At 42.1% G+C, this 15,860-nt stretch overlaps 2 protein-coding genes across 7 annotated transcripts in view; both read right to left on the reverse strand.

The window, feature by feature from the left end:
- The window catches only part of dst (dystonin), a 642,458-nt gene that overhangs the window by 295,467 nt on the left and 331,131 nt on the right, over positions 1-15,860 (reverse strand). The window contains exon 38 of one of the 6 annotated variants that reach the window (XM_043681258.1): positions 13,023-15,098. The exons of the other annotated variants lie outside the window; for them this stretch is intronic. Within the exon in view, the coding sequence (XP_043537193.1) occupies positions 13,023-15,098 (2,076 nt within the window). The remainder of the gene's footprint in view (positions 1-13,022; positions 15,099-15,860) is intronic. 6 annotated transcript variants of the gene reach the window in all.
- Positions 658-9,182, reverse strand: LOC122543097 (plectin-like). The gene has a single exon (XM_043681352.1). The coding sequence runs from the start codon at positions 5,704-5,706 to the stop codon at positions 3,622-3,624; it is 2,085 nt and encodes a 694-aa protein (XP_043537287.1). The 5' UTR covers positions 5,707-9,182; the 3' UTR covers positions 658-3,621.

A 15,860-nucleotide genomic window follows, 5' to 3' on the forward strand; every position in this document is an offset into this window, starting at 1 on the left:
GATGAGCTTCTGACCATATACTTGCACCATTTAAACTTTATGACATCACTCAACATTGCCCTTGTCTCAGCTCATCCGCTGAATTCTCACTTATGCTTTCTTAACCTCGAGACTCAACTGTCCCAATGCTCTGCTGACTGGTTTTCCATATTTTATTCTCTTTACAAGTAGAGACTACCCAAAATTTTTCTGTCCATGTCTTAACTTGCACCTAGTTTCATTTCCGATCACCCTTATGCTTCTCTATATAAATAAGGATCTTATTCAAATCCCTCCATAGCTTTACCTTCCCAATCCTTCTCATCTCTGGTCTCACAACCCTCTAGCCTATTGCTTACCCCAATTTTAATTGCTCCACCATTAGGCTTCAGTTGACTAGGTCTCAAACTCTGGAATACCCTTCTTACACCTCCAGATCTCATTTCCCTCCTCTAAGACTCTCCTTAAAACATCTCTCTTGAACCAGGTTTTTGGTTCCCTCACCTAATATCTTCTTATTTGGCTTGGTACTCTATTTTGTTTCACAATGGTCCAGCGAAGTGCCTTGCCAGATATCTTACTTGATTTAAGGTGCAATAAATTGTCATTGTGTTGTGAGTCAGATGAACCATGGTTGTGGGGTGAGGTATTGAGATTTCTGACTTGATTATACAGTAAAACATTACTAAAAAATCAAGACGACTGGCAAAATTTATTAAGTTCATGCCCTGTAGCATGTTTTAATACATTCCATTACAGACATATATGTGTATAATGATAAGCACAAGAAGAGGCAAAATTGGAAATGGGGCAGGTCTCCACTTCTTGGAACCACATGTAATGCAAAGGAACATAGTTATGATATCAGAGGCCATTCATCTTAGCACCAGGACATCGCTGCAGGAATTCCTCACGTTAGCTTCCAAGGCCAAACCATCTTCAGCTGCTTTATCATTGGTCTTTCTCCATCATAATAAGGTTAGATATGGGAGATATTTGACAATGATTGCACAACGTTTAGAATCTTTCACATTCCTCAGACACTAAAGCACTCCATATACATATACAGCAAGATGTGAACAACATTCAGGCTTGGGGCTGGCCTATAACATTCATGTAAAGTAAGTGATAGACCATGACAAGTGAGAGACTGTCTATCAGCCCTCAACATTCAGCAGTATTACCACAGCATTAATGATCTGGGCGAGTCATTATTAACCAGCAATTGAATGGATTCACCATATAAGTATTGTGATGACAAAAGCATGTCAGAGACTTGAAGTCCTACAGCAAAAACCAACCTCCTGACTGATAATGGACTGCAATTATTCAAGGAGGCAAGTCACCACCATCTACTTGAGGACATGATGTGGAAGTGCCGGTGTAGGACTGGGGTGGACAAAGTGAAAAATCAAACAACACTAAGTTATAGCCCAACAGGTTTATTTAGAAGCACTAGCTTTTGCAGCACCGCTCCTTCATCAGGTGGCTGTGGAGGACAAGTAGAGTTATGCAAGAAAAGCTAGCCTAGCCAGTGTCATCCACAGCCTGCAATCACAAATAAATGCCCTGCAATCCCCCAACCCATCTACAGGTGTCTACTAACTACAAGGCACAAGTTAGATGTGGGATAGAGTGTTCCCCACTTGCCTGGAAGATTTCAGCCAATGACATTTGAGAAGTTTGACATGTCCAGGACAATGCAGACCACTTTACTGGCACCTCACCTTAAGCATTCACTCTCTCCACCACCAGCATCTGCTGGCAGCAGTGTGTACCATCTCCACACATGATGTATTACAGCAGCTTGGCAGGACTCCTTTGACAGCAGGATGCTGGCTAAATTTCGCAGGGGGCTAGGTGGTTATGACAAAACTAATTTTGCAGCAAAACCTACTAAAAGGAACCTACTGAAGGAGCTTACATTTTATAGTTTATTTCCAAATCCTATTTTGAGCATTAATATGCAATTTTAGTGTATCTATTCACCAGAACATTAAAAGTGTAATGCTCATGAGCAAAACGTTGAAGGAAAAATTAGCTTTATGAGCTAAAATAGCCCAATTTTCCTTATATTATTCATTCCAATGATCACAAAAATTCATGGAATCTTGTAGTACAGAAGGAGATCGTTTAGCCCATTATGCCTATGGCAAATCTGTTAAAGAGCTTTCGGATTCATCCCACACACTTCATAATCCTTCAAATGCTTCACTATTACATGTTTATTCAATACCCTTTTGAAGGTTACTACTAAATCTGCTTCCATTGCCTGCAGATCTTTGCATTCCAGAAAATAATGCATAGCATGAAGTTTCCTGATGCCTCCCAGCTATTATGCCAATTACATATCTTGAAGCTTTATCCACCGGTTACTGAACAGTATGGTTTCTCCTCACATATGGTCAAAACCCTCCATAATTTTGAGCACTACAGAGCACTGATACAGCACTGTGGACCCCTCACCTTTCCCCTTCACGTGTACTAGAGCTTTCAAGAAGGTGGCTCAGCAACATTCCCAAGGACAATCAAGGTGCACTATAAAAACTGAATGAATTTCAAAAAATGGACAATCGTGTTTTTTGGATGTTGAAGCATCAAATGCTCAGGGTGTTAAAACACAGAACAGGTCAGCATTATTTGTGACAACTGGGGCAACCAGTCATGTTATGGATGCTCAAACAAACAAAGTGGCAGAAAGTGACCGACATGAGAGGATAACTTCACTCTCACTAATCCACCTGCCACATATATATCTATCCATGTCGTATCAGTTGGAATAATCTCCATACACTCTTGTGGAGACTAAATCTTTTCATTGCATTAAGGATACCTTTTATTGTGACTTTGGATTAGGATCAGATCTAGAATCTAACCACAGGTCCCAGTTCACACCATTGGCACTCTTATGTGATTCTGACCAGGATTCCATGCAAATCACTCAACAGCTCTCATTTGTGTCCATTCTGGTCAACTAAGTGAGAAGCAAACTGAATTTGTGCTGAAGGAGCAAATTACTGCAGGTGCATCTGTACTGAAAACAACAAATGCTGGAGATCACAGCAGGTCAGGCAGCATCCATGGAGAGAGAGCGCAAGTTAATGTTTCGAATTTAAATTGTAACAGCAAAGTAGAAAGACAATGATGAAAGGTGAGGAAGAAAAGTGACACAAATGTAGGTTATATGCCACAACAGTTCAGTTAATAACCAGATCATTTACTGGGATATTCCAAGTTGACTAGAAGGTCAATCTATGTCTATATTAAGTTAATAGATCTCAGCGGAAAGGTGGTGTAAGTATGGAAATCAGGCTCAGCAACTCAAGGCTTGGAGGACAAGGAAGAAAACAACTGTCGGAGAACATGTGGCTGAATTTAATCCTGTGATTTCCAGATCAGGCTTAATCATGGTACTCCCGAAGTCAAAACACATAGTGACACTGAAATGTTAGATCAGCTTGTGAAGAATGGCCAGTGGGAAAAGATACTGGAGGATTGCCAAGTGTTCAAGCACATAGAAGCTGGAATCTAAAATGTTCATGTTCTAACAAACCAAAGCCAGATGTTACACAGCTGCTATAGTGTATACATGAGCAGAGAAAGTGTGTGGCAAAAGGAGATGGGAAACAAAATGGTATGCAATTAAGCGGAAGTGTTAGAAAAATATTCAGCTGCTTCCAGCAGTCTCAAACCTGTGTGGCAGTCGAATATGGCTCTGGCCAAAGCCTCTTTGTATGAAATCTTTTGTTTGGTCTTGGGACAAACCAAGTTCTTGGCATGCATCTTTTCATCTGTCAATCTCTGAGCTGTCTTGTCATCAATAAGGTGTCTTCTCAGAGCATCTTCTAAGGAGATTCTTCCTGGAAGATTTGGATCCACTAGCCCGCCAGTCAAATATTGTAACTCAAGGAATCGGTGACCGAGGTCATGACCCAAGAGGTTCTTGTGCACAGCTTCTGCAGTTGATATGATTGCCTGTGTCCCAGGTTGAAGGAAACCTCTGTAAGCTTGCTGAGATTTTTGGATGCTAGCAGCAATTTCACTGTCAACTAACTCTCGCTGCAATGCTTCCGAAATGGAGAATTTCTTCCCAGTTGTTGGATCAATTATTCCACCAGTACAAGCCTGTGCCTCAAGCAATCGAGTGGCTGTCAGCCTCTCCACCAAATTCTGATGCATAGCTTTCAGGATAGAAATTCTTCTACAGCTGTTAGGATTCCAAATGCCTGCAATTGGACTATTGGGATTGGAAACTACAGAGGCTCTGCTTATCAACATGTCAGCCAGCTCAGTCACTGTGATGTGGCCATCCCGGTATTTATTAAGTTCTGTTTGGCTGATGTGACCCTGGGTTAAAGCATCATTGAGGCTGAACTGCCTTCCAGAGTTACTGTCAATAAGAAAATACTCACTGCTGCCCTTGTCAATGGTCTCCCTCCACTGGGACTGCAGTGCTGAAAGTTCAAGGTAGGTCTGCTTCTCAATATAGTACTTCAGAAACGCATCATATGAAGTTATTTCTGACTTTGTGCTGGTATCAACCACTGAAATAGTATTAGGCCTTGTAGGGGATGGAGTGGATATCTTGCGGGTCCCAAAGGGGAGGAGAAGATAATTCCCTTCTAAATCCACCACGCAAAATTTCATCAATTCTGCGTAATGCATAGCTTGTTTGGTGTTGTTTGGATTCTGAAAGCCTTTCATGTTATTAAGCACCTTATACAGGTTTTGGGTAGTGTCGTGGTTGAGGAGACCTTGCTTGCATGCAGTCGCCAAAGGTAATCTAACACTCCGCACTGGGTCGATGATTCCTCCAGTTGCAATCTGAACTTCAAGCAGCCTTCTTCCAATTTGACTTGGAAGCAGCTTGCTCTCCATGGCTTGGAATACAGACAGGATCTTGCCATGATGAAAATACCCTGTGACCCCTTTCTCTGCTTCAAGCAGTCTTTCTTTGAACTCTAGGGGAATGAGTCCTTTCTCAACAGCCTCTTGAACAGAGTACTTTCCATTGGACTGTGTGTGGACAATATAGCCTGTTGCAGCTTGAGCTTCCAAAAACTCGAGGGCTACAGAGGATTCAATGATCCCCGCTCTCGCTGCCTCATAGAAGCACATTTTCTGTTTACTGGCTTCTAAGTACAAGCCAGCAATTGAATTAATTTTGTTCAGATACTTGCCAAGGGAATTTTCAACTTGAGAAACGGTCTTGACTCCTTTCTCAAGCTGCTCAGCAACATTTTTGTTCAGGAGGTCAGCCTCGACCAAGTCTTGCACTGTGACTTGACGACGTACGCCCTGAAATTCCAGAATTGTAGATGAAGAGACAAATTTATCTTGGACTTTGGTGAAGATGTTTTGGTCGCAGCTCGTGTGACGTTTGTCACCAGTTTGCATCAGAAATGTATTATTGTTTGGATGGTTTACATTTGTCTCAGAATGAAGTTTCACTGGAGTATTCTGTGAGATTTGCTCAGGACTGGATGAAATACTCATTTCACTTAACCTGGCTTGCACAAAATCACCCTTACATTTGTGCCATACTCTCTGATCACTGAGAGATACAGGAGCATTATGGGTGTTCTCACTTGGTTTAAGGATTTTCAGTTCTGCTTCTAAATGCTTGTTATTATTTTTGAAACTTTCCTTTCCAAACAAAACAGCCTCTTTGTCCGAGAAAGCTTTGCCCATTTCACAACTCAATTTGCTTAGGTCCAGCTCTGCCATCTGTGAAAATTAATAATGTTGAAAATGATGAGGAGTTGGATCACAGCCAGGTTGGACAATCACCAGAGCAATGGGGAACAGACAGCGAGAGAGCCAAAAAGAGCAAGATGACAAGGACACGACCCTCAAAAGATCATTGGAATGAACTGTTGGCATGGAAACCCAATGAAAGATTTAAGACTAGCAGCATAATTGCTGAAACAAAATCACCCGTAACCACAGCAGCAAAGTAAATTTGCATAAGAAATAAAGATGATAAAACAGCCAGATTCTTTAGTGGACCAGAATCATGGTAATTCTATCCTTCCTCTCTTCTCCCTGCCAGGTAAAACTATTTATTCCCCAGTTCAAGTTTAAAATACTTTGACAATTCTGTATTAAACTACTAGATTTAGCAAAGTGACAAACTCTGATTTTTCTCAAGCTAACATATACAAATAGACAACTATTCTAACCCTCAGTGAGGCAAGCTGACTGTTCAGTACTTTCTTTTAGATCAATCTTTCTGACACACTGTGGGAATTGAACCTGGACCATCTGGCTCAGAGACAGGGATGCTACCATTGCCCCACAACCTCTAAGCTGTTTGCTGAAAGAGGTTTGAGGGGGCACTGCTGAGACACAAACATAGATTCATCCTGTTTATTAGACAAGTTATCAGCAAATTTCAAGTAATTAACTCTACTCAACTATATCGGAGAAGTTTAACTTTCTGCCGTGGAAGGGGCCACTTCATATCCTAACTAACATGCAGCACAAATTCAACAATTGTGATCACATCTTAACACAATGTGCATTGAAATCTAATTCAACAAGAGTTTACTAGCACCAAAACTAAGGGTTATAAATATAAGATGCAGTAATTCCTCATTTAAAGTATAACATTGTTTCTCTTTAAAATTCATCAATTAATGGGGCCTTAGTTTACAGAGTCAAAATTCAGCTGCTGCTCCTGCCTGTTGCTCATCTCTATGACCCTTGCTCAGAATGAGGGTTCAATAGAGGAAAGTAGTGATTGAAAGAGTGATGCAGCAGTGACATCCATCAAGAGGAAGGATTGGTGAAAGGGTAAGTAAAAGAGTCACAGGGTGGCAAGTCGTAGGGTTGGCAAACGATACGTGATTTGGGGATTGGCTGCCAATAGAGAATCAATGAGCAGAAAGCTCCATTGCAACCATGAGGACCAAAGCTGTGGCAGAGGGGAGTTTCAGAAAATAGGATAAATAATGTACAGGTGCTTTAAGTAGAAAGTTATTATATTTCTTCTGTATTCTAAAAGGTCATTTTAAAACTTACTTAATTAACTAACCTGGAAATTTAGCAATTTACAGCATAATCAACTTACACTACATATTATTTCCACAGATTTTTTTTTCTAATGAGGATAATCCTACAGAATTTTAACATCAGTTTTTACATTGGTTTTAATGTCTGTGTGAAGGTTTCCTCTGGGTGGTGTGGTTTCCTTCCACAGTCCAATGATATGCAGGTTAGGTGGATTGGCCATGCCAACTTGCCCCATAGTGTCCAGGAATGTGTAGACTAGATGGGTTACCCCATGGGAAATGCAGGGTTATGGGGATTGGGTGGGGTATTGGGGAAGGTTCTGGATGTGATGCCCAATGGAGGGTTGATGCAGACCCAGTGGACTGTAAGGCCTCTATCTGCACTGTAGGGATTCTATGTCTCATGCTTATTCCATGGCATTTGACTGAACTATGGAGTGGAGAGGGTAGTGCTCTTTAACTACATGTCTAAGCACCCATTTCTTTTGCTGGGCAACAGTATTTCTAGATTGATCTTAATGCACATGAGAATATTCGAGATTATTCTTCTTTCAACACCTACAGATTGGGAAAGCAATTTTACTCTTCAACTGTTTGACGAAATTGCACTTTTTTTTCCCCAAATTAACTTCGAGATACAACATTCAATTATTTCTGTTCAGCAATGCTAGGACGATGGTTAGGAAAGAGTGCAGTGCTGACCCAGGATTTGAAATTGAAAAGAACACAAATAAAATGCCCAAGCTGGTTTTCCTTTCTGTCCTCTTAGCTCACACCAAATAGGAGAGATTTTCCAGCAGAACACCAGGAAACTATGAACTGTGGAATGTTGAGGATACAGATCTAGTTTTGCAATTAGAGATGGGGGAGCGCTTGTGGAGCAGCAGTAGCATCTTACCCCTGAGCCAAGAGGACTGATTTCAAGTTCCACCTGCTCCAAAGATGTGTCATAACATGTCTGAACAAGTTAAGAAAATATCAATAAATATCTAGAAATATAGATGGAAGGCAAGAGGAAGGAAGTAAGGAGTTGTGCCACTTTGAGGGTCTTAGAAAAGAATGACAACCAGAGATTGATTTAAAGAGAATCAAGGCTTGAGAAGAGAAATAAAGAGGGCAAGATATACTCACAGTACAAGGTCAAAAATGTCAGAAGAAGTGAATGTTGACAAAATCAGAACAAGTGAATGGTACATGGAGATAAGCTTTTCTCATTGTCTACTCCAGAATGGGATGAGGAGTATCTTAGCTATGGATGCCGTGTTCAGGTCATGGGCCTTTTCAATTCAAAGCTGAGAACTGAATAAAAAGGGATAGAAAGATTTCAGAATTTAAGGGGCTGCTTTGGCAATGATGAAGGTGTAGAAATACAACATGAGCTAAAACGAAGATATTGGGTTGCCAACGCTCCAGGATTAGCCAGGAATCTTCAGAAGTTGAAGATCAAAGTCCAGGACATTGCAGTGTTCAATTCTGATTGGCAGGGGGAGCCGTATTACAGCAACATTAAAAAAGATAAAGGCTTTTCTTGTAGTCTTCTTGGAACAGTTCTGTTTACAAGGAATAAAAATATTGAAAGCAGAAAGAAAAGCTGTACGACTGACAGCAATTGGGTAAGGAGTCTCTTTGTTTCAATTGCTGGAGGAAGGGTGTACATTACAAGGATGGATATGCTGACTGACCAATGGCTGGAGCAGGAGGATGAGTCATGTGATGATCCCTCCAGGAATACATCCAATCATCGTTGGCAACCCATCAGGTAGTGAGGTGACAATCGTCAATTGATAAATGAGGTTTAGATATGGAGCAAGCAAGTAAGCAGAGGCTGTGTTGGGGTAAGTGGTGGTGAGGGAGAACATTTAGAAATTAAATTTTGAAGGAAATAACATTGATCAGCCACTCGGGCGAGCTTGACTAGTATTGTATTTTAAAAAAGTAAATTTGGGCCTAATACACAAATCTGAAACATATTCTTGTGTTAAAAATCAACAATTAATCTAGAAACTGAATTGTAAGTAGCTAATGTTTTTAATGTGTGTTTGCTGCACAGAGCTGAGCTAGCCAATGGGAAAGCAACGTATTGACACAACCCAGTTTCATGACAATCTGGTCCACTATCGATGGAGTGCCAGCAAGCTGCTCACCACAAAGCTCCCCAAGGAAAAGGTTTTTCTCAAACCAGCTTTTGTCAAAAATGTACCTCCGATGGCTGTTTCAAGGTCCTTAATGGTCTGATATTTTGCCGTCCTTCGTCAGCTGGCGTGGTCGGCCTCGTCTCCAGCAGTTTACTTTGAATGTATTTCGTTTCCGCCAGGCCTGGGGCTTTCTGCACAGATGTCCCCAGCAAAGCAGCGTGCTGGGTGGTCAGAATAGATGGCCGACTACATGGCTCACTCTCTGAAAACTCCACTTCAATTAAAGAGGTCATTGGCCTCATACCTCCAGGTAAATAATAGTTTTCCTCCAAGACTACCCTCTTCTGGTTTTTTGCTTCACGCCATTCCAGATGGTGCTGGCCTCTCACCTGGCTAAGTAAATCCTGTGCGACCCAGTTTGGTTGTTTGACCCTGCTCTCCAGCTGTGTTTTCCAATTATCCTGCCTCATCTGCCTCTCTGCTTGGTTCAGTTTGTTGCTGAACTCCTGCATCTGCAAATACTGCATTTTGATCTCCTCTTCCAGGACAACCTTCTCCATTTTAGCAGCAGAAAGCTGAGCTTGGAGTTCACTGATCATTTCTGTAGCAGTATGGTTAGCCTCTGTCAACTCAGCTATATGACATTTCAGGTCATCCCTTGTATGTTGGCCATAGTCAACCTCCTCCTGCAGTTTCTGAGCCCTGAGTTCTTGCTCCTGTTCTTCCCTTGTTCTCTGAATGAGCTGTTCCTGCATTTTCTTAAGCTGCTCGCTCAAGCAGTCCACCTGTGCTCTCTGAGCATCGCCTCTTTGCTCTGCCACACTTTTCTCTGCCTTCACTGATTCTAGTTCAGACTTCACACCGCCCAGAATCATATCCACTCTTTGCTTTGCAGACACCAGATCATCAACCTTTAGCATCAATTCACTTGCTGTCTGTTTGTACTGTGTTAATTCATCTTCCAGTTTCCTAACTGCCTGCTGATACATGACCTCAATATTAATTTTCTTTTCCAAAGCCTCTTCCATTTTTCTCAATGTCTCTTTCAACAGGTTGATTTCCCGTTTCTGAAACTCTGCCCTTTCCTCAGCTAACGCTTTCTCATTTTGAAGGTAGTTGCATTCAGCCTTTAAGTTCCTATTCACACCATCAGCACCACTGCATGTCAGGGTGAGTTCATGCATCTTGAGCTCAAGCTCCCTCGATATGCGTTGGCTGTCAGCCAACTTGTCCTCCAGCTCTTTGCATTTCTCCACCCACTCTTTCTCTTCAAGACTCTTCTTTCCCTCTGCTACTTTGAGTTTTTCAAATAAATCATTAGCTGCTCCTTTGAGGGTTGAAGCCCTTTGCTCGGCAATATTCCTGTCCTGACGGAGTACCTCAAGCTCCTCTTCCAAATGCTGAACCTGGGTCTGAGCACTCCCACAGTCCTGAGCAAGTGCCTCAGCTTTCAGCTTGAAGCTCTCGCTCCTGCGCTGGCTGTCTTTCAGCTCGTCTTCTAAGTGTGACAATTTCTGCCAATAATCCTCCTCTTTCTCTTGCATCTGTTTCAGTTCCATTTGGGCTTTCTCAAGTTCGAGTCTTAAGTTGCTCAACTCTATCCAGTGCGAGGAAGCTTTGAGTTCCACTGCACCCATGTTCTTTTCCAGAGATCTCATCTCAAACCGTAACCCTTGCAAATCCTTACATGTTCGGTCACTAATCTGGTGAAGCTCAGAAGTCAATTTCCTCAGTTTCTCTGCTTCATCTGCTTGGCCTACCAGCGCAGTTCCTGCTCCGACCTCACAGTAAAAGTCTCTGATATAAACATACATCTGGTCCACAATGTTCTTTATCCTCACTACCTGTTGCACGGTTTCCAAGTCAGCGATCTGTTCAACATCATTAGCGGCAACAGTTGGTTCAGGGGAGGTCTGCTCTGAGAAGTGCCTGTTATTTTCCATTGGATTGGTTTCATTTTGCTCCCCTTGTCCAATCAGGTGTCCTTCTGACCGCCACCTTGTTAAAGGGTTATTGTAAAGCCATCTGGCTGACTTCTGGACCTTTGCTCTGGCTGGAATCTCAGCTTCAAGATTAAGCTGCTTCAAGTGTTCCAATTCCTGCTCTAACCTGGCTTTCTCCTGCAACAACTTCTCCAACTCTATCTTGTTCTGACTCCCCTCCAAGTCAGGATGGTTCTTGCTGAGGCTTATTTTGTTGACAAGTTCTCGATACACCTTCTGCTCCTTCTTGAATTCTTCCAGTAAGTGGGTCACTTTGTTCTCAAGTTGCTGATTTCTCCCTTTAGTCTCACTCAACTCTACCAGCAGAGCATTGACCTTCTGTGTTAAGATCCAATTCTCATCGCTGAGGGTAGCCAGAGATGGCTGCTGACTGGAACCACCTATGTTGATGTTCGTTTCAGGAAACCTTCCCTTCTACAAACAAAATCAAGTGCTGAGTGAGTTACATTAGGGTGGACAGTAGTAATTAGAATTCTGTGATTTTCTTATTTATAAAACCAGAAAATTCTGCATCCTTACAGAGGTGCTCCTAGTAAACTGGCATAATACAGACAAAGCGACAATGCCAATTCAGCTATGCCCCATCACCTTTTGCGTCAAGCCTCAAAACAAGTGATTTGTTAGTATCAAACACTGAGAAGATCCTCCACCAGAAAGAGAAGATGCACAAAAAGATTTTGGACAGTTTGGGAAAGCAAGTAAACAGAAATAATGTATTCAAGCAAAACAACTCATTCAACTTGATGTGCAGTATACTCCATATATAGAAACTGTGCACAACCCAGCTTAGGTACTATGCTTTTTACTCATTCCCAGGACGTGGCATCACTGCTTAGGCCAGTATTTATTTTTCATCCTGAATTGTTTTTGAGCTGATGGTGGTGAGCTGCCTTCTTGAACCTTCTAGAGTAGGTACACCCACAGTGCTGTTAGAGAGGAAATTCCAGGAATTTGACTAAGTGACAAGGTGATACATGTCCTGCATACACAAATTGTAAGGGATCTGTAAAATTCTTTTGAATGTACAACAGCTTTTACAGCAAGTTTACAAGCAGTTCTTACCTGAATTTGTCACCAAAAAAGTTACAACCTAGATGTGCAGCATCAGCGGTGTTCTTAATCTGAATTGTGGTTATATCTATTAGCCTCAACAACATTATATTTTCTAACTTTTGTGACCATGACAGTGAGAAATTGTATAATTTCATAACTGCATATCAAACATTTGTTTTGCAAATTCTATTTTTTTTGTGCATCCTTGCACTGATTCAATTGGGTTATCATACTCACGCATCGTTCAGTGTAACACAGTACAGGGGAAGCTGTACACCTGGAACACATTCAGCCCAAGATTCATTGAAGACTCCTGAGGTCTTGGCAAGTGAAGGGAACTCCTCATAAGTGCTGCTTCCAGTTCAGGCACAAGACAGCATAAATGAAATATTACCTCTAAATCCTTGGATGTTCCTCTCTATCTGTATGGGCCACCCTTCATGGTGGAACGTCCAGTTTGGTCTTCATAAGCCTGCATAAAAGGCAATCTGTCCCTTGTACTGTCTACTCCCCCAGGGTCCATTAGTTTTAACAGCAGTCAGCAGCACTTTAGTTGCTGCTGGTTTACAAACAACCCTGTAGCACACTTATTGCATAGTGTGCTAAACATCAAGAGGACCACATAGCATTTTGTCAGTGGACATTGCTGTCGTGATTAGCTATTTGATCATACAGTACCCAATGATCCAAACACATTGGGTACTCCACAATCATGTTGATTAAGGGAATTATTCCTAAGTACTGGAACCTACCTTTAAAACGTATTCTCAAAAACTCTGAAACAACAGTTTGGATTGTCTTACATAAGTGAGACAGATTTCAGTAACAAACTTAAGTACCTCTTCAGATTGTCTTGGGAAGCTCCCACTTTCAACACTGGCTCCAGTCCTATTTTTCAGCCTCTGTTCCACTTCACAAATTTCTTCCACCTTCTGCCATTTCAACAATTCTGGAGTTCCAACCACCTCCTCCTGGATATTCTCTTTCACTTGTTCACGCATACTATTCTTCTCTTTCCTAAATGGCATAGTGCCTTCATGACTTTCTTCTTCACTCTCCCCATCTGGTTTGAGTGATGCTCTGGCAGTCTCAAATCCATGGAAATTCACTGCTGATATTACATCATGTTTAATGTCCAAGAAACGGGGCTCTTGAGATTTCACTGTGGAACAGTTTAGCTTCATGGGATTCACTTGTTCTGGAATTTTCTTCAACGTTCCAAACAGGTCAATCTCAACACATGGATCTCCCAATTCTTCAGCACAGTTTTTATCAACATGAACCCATTTGTCATCAACATGTTCAATTAGTGGGATAGGTTGATCAATATGCTTGAATTCCAATAACATGGGTCTTTGCAATGGTTCTATAGCTGGAAGCTTGGGGATGGAGGCAGCTCGATTAGTCCTTTGAGTACCTGGGATCAGTGAAATGGGCTCTTCACCTTCTAATGTCCTTGTGGTTCCCTCCATGATATTGGGACTTTTCACCATTTCTTCTGCTGAATTGCTCTGCTCTCCCATTTCTGCTCCCTGTTCAGGGTTTTGTTCAAATGTCATTTGGTCAGACCTTCCTGGCCACACTGGTTTGTTCATAAGTAATGAATACAATTCCGATTCTGTTCTATTTGTCTTCAAACCTTTCTCAACAGTTAGCCCCTTATTTACTGACGACACCTGCGCATGTGATAAACCTTCCTCCAGTCTGTCTTGTGCCTTTTTACTTTGCCGAGCAGCTTCAACCTGTTCCACCTGAAGATTGTCTGTCTGTTGTCTTGTCTGAACATGCAGAGTTCCACTGGGCAGAGCATTGGCTTTCTCCTTGACGGCTAGATTGCAACTTCTCAGATCATTTGCCACAACCTTCGAGGGAATAGTTTCCTTTTCCAAAATTGCAGACCTCCCAGAGACTGCTGGTGGTGTGAAACTGGTGTGACCTCCCTCCAGCAATTTTGCAGGTTTTATTATGGAATGAAAACCAAGGAGATGTTCATCTGTCTCATTGCCACTGCAGTCTCCAGTTTGCCATTTAATCTCATTCTGTGGCATTTGAAGAGTTTGCTCCTCTTGTTCTTCACATTCAGCGTGTGGAAGGGATACATCTTCAGCCGAAGCACTGCATTTGGTTTTAAGTCTTGGTTCTCCCCTAACATTTGCAGTTAGGTCTTCTACATAAGTGGTATGTTCTAGAGATAGATACTGGGGAAACAAATCTTCACTCTTCACCAGTTCAGAGCCACTATTTGTGATGCCCTCGTGGCTGTTCATATTTTTAGTACTGAGGTTTTCCACCTCCGATCTGTAAGATCCTCGTATATTTGGCCAAGATTCATCTATATCTTCACCAGCTGTTTCAGAGCCTTGGCAGCCTTGTGCACTGGACGGTAGCTGATTTCTAAACTGTTTAGCTTGTCCTTCTTTCCGAGCAAAGAACGTACCATCCAGAAATCGCACTGCCCCCGAAGCAGCAAATGATTTTCTTCTTCTTTCCTCTTCACTTCGTGACATCTCCTTGTCATGCCCAGTTCTTCCCACTTTCTCAGCAGGCCCCTTTGCAAACCTGAGATTTTGGACTGGAAGCTGCAGCCTTTCTGGTTTAGTTCCACATACATCCTCCCAATTGTGTCCATCAGGTATATCATTTGTCCTTCTCTCACAGAGGAAGCATTTCTTCAGGACCACCGACTGCCTCAGAGCTTTGCCATCTTTCTCTGTACCTTCACTGTGCAAATGCGGATCTTGCCTTCCCTCTCCCTGGATCTGCAGAGACTCTGCACCCATTTCCAGATAGATTCTTGAGCAACCTGTTGGCAGTCCATTTCCTTCACTCCCCGATAGAGCTGCAGTCCCTCCTCCTACTCTTGCAGGCTCAATGACATTCTTCACCAGTGAGTCCTTCACATCTTCAATTGAATTCTACAGTAATGGTACAGGTCGGTATTAGTATTCCATTTTTTACCACAAGTGACGGCGTTGGTTTTCTGAAAGGAAATCAGTCTGGCGAAGAGACAGACTGGGAGAGCCCTCAAGATTTCTCATGGTCCAGCCAGACACAAGACGGAGCAGGTTGATTGACTGATTTCAAGGAGCAACTTATTGGTGATTCCAGAATATTAAAAATTGATTCTCCAATCATGGAAGCAAGAACAAATCAACTCCAGCACCAATACAGATCATTTAACCTTTCACTGCCAGCTTGGGGTCTACCAGTTCAGGGGAAGTGGTCATCTTAAATGCTTATGCAGAACTAGAAATTGATGGCATAGTGGAAGGCCATCCAGCCCATTGATTTGAAGCTGGTTCTCTTTAGGGCAATCTAAGCAGACCAATTTTATTTTCACTCCATGTGGACATCACTGGCAGGGCCATCACTTATTTCCTTGTCCCAACTGTCCTAGGGAAGATGGTAGTGAGTTGCCTTCTTGCAGTCCATGTACTGTTGGTACAACCACAGTGCTAGTAGTAAGGGAGTTATAAGATTTTGACCCAGTGATAGTGATCATATTTGAGGTTTACAATAATTAGGAATGACCACCTACTTTAACTTGAAATATAATCCCAACAAGTTGGCAGTGATAAGATTAACAAAAGTAAATGAAACAGTAAAACAAAATGGAAAAGATCTGGAGTCAAGCCTGATGGATTGTATTTACTCAAATCTGTAAACCAGAGAGGTGT

This window comes from Chiloscyllium plagiosum, chromosome 3, assembly GCF_004010195.1.
Source record: "Chiloscyllium plagiosum isolate BGI_BamShark_2017 chromosome 3, ASM401019v2, whole genome shotgun sequence".
NCBI lineage: Eukaryota > Metazoa > Chordata > Chondrichthyes > Orectolobiformes > Hemiscylliidae > Chiloscyllium > Chiloscyllium plagiosum.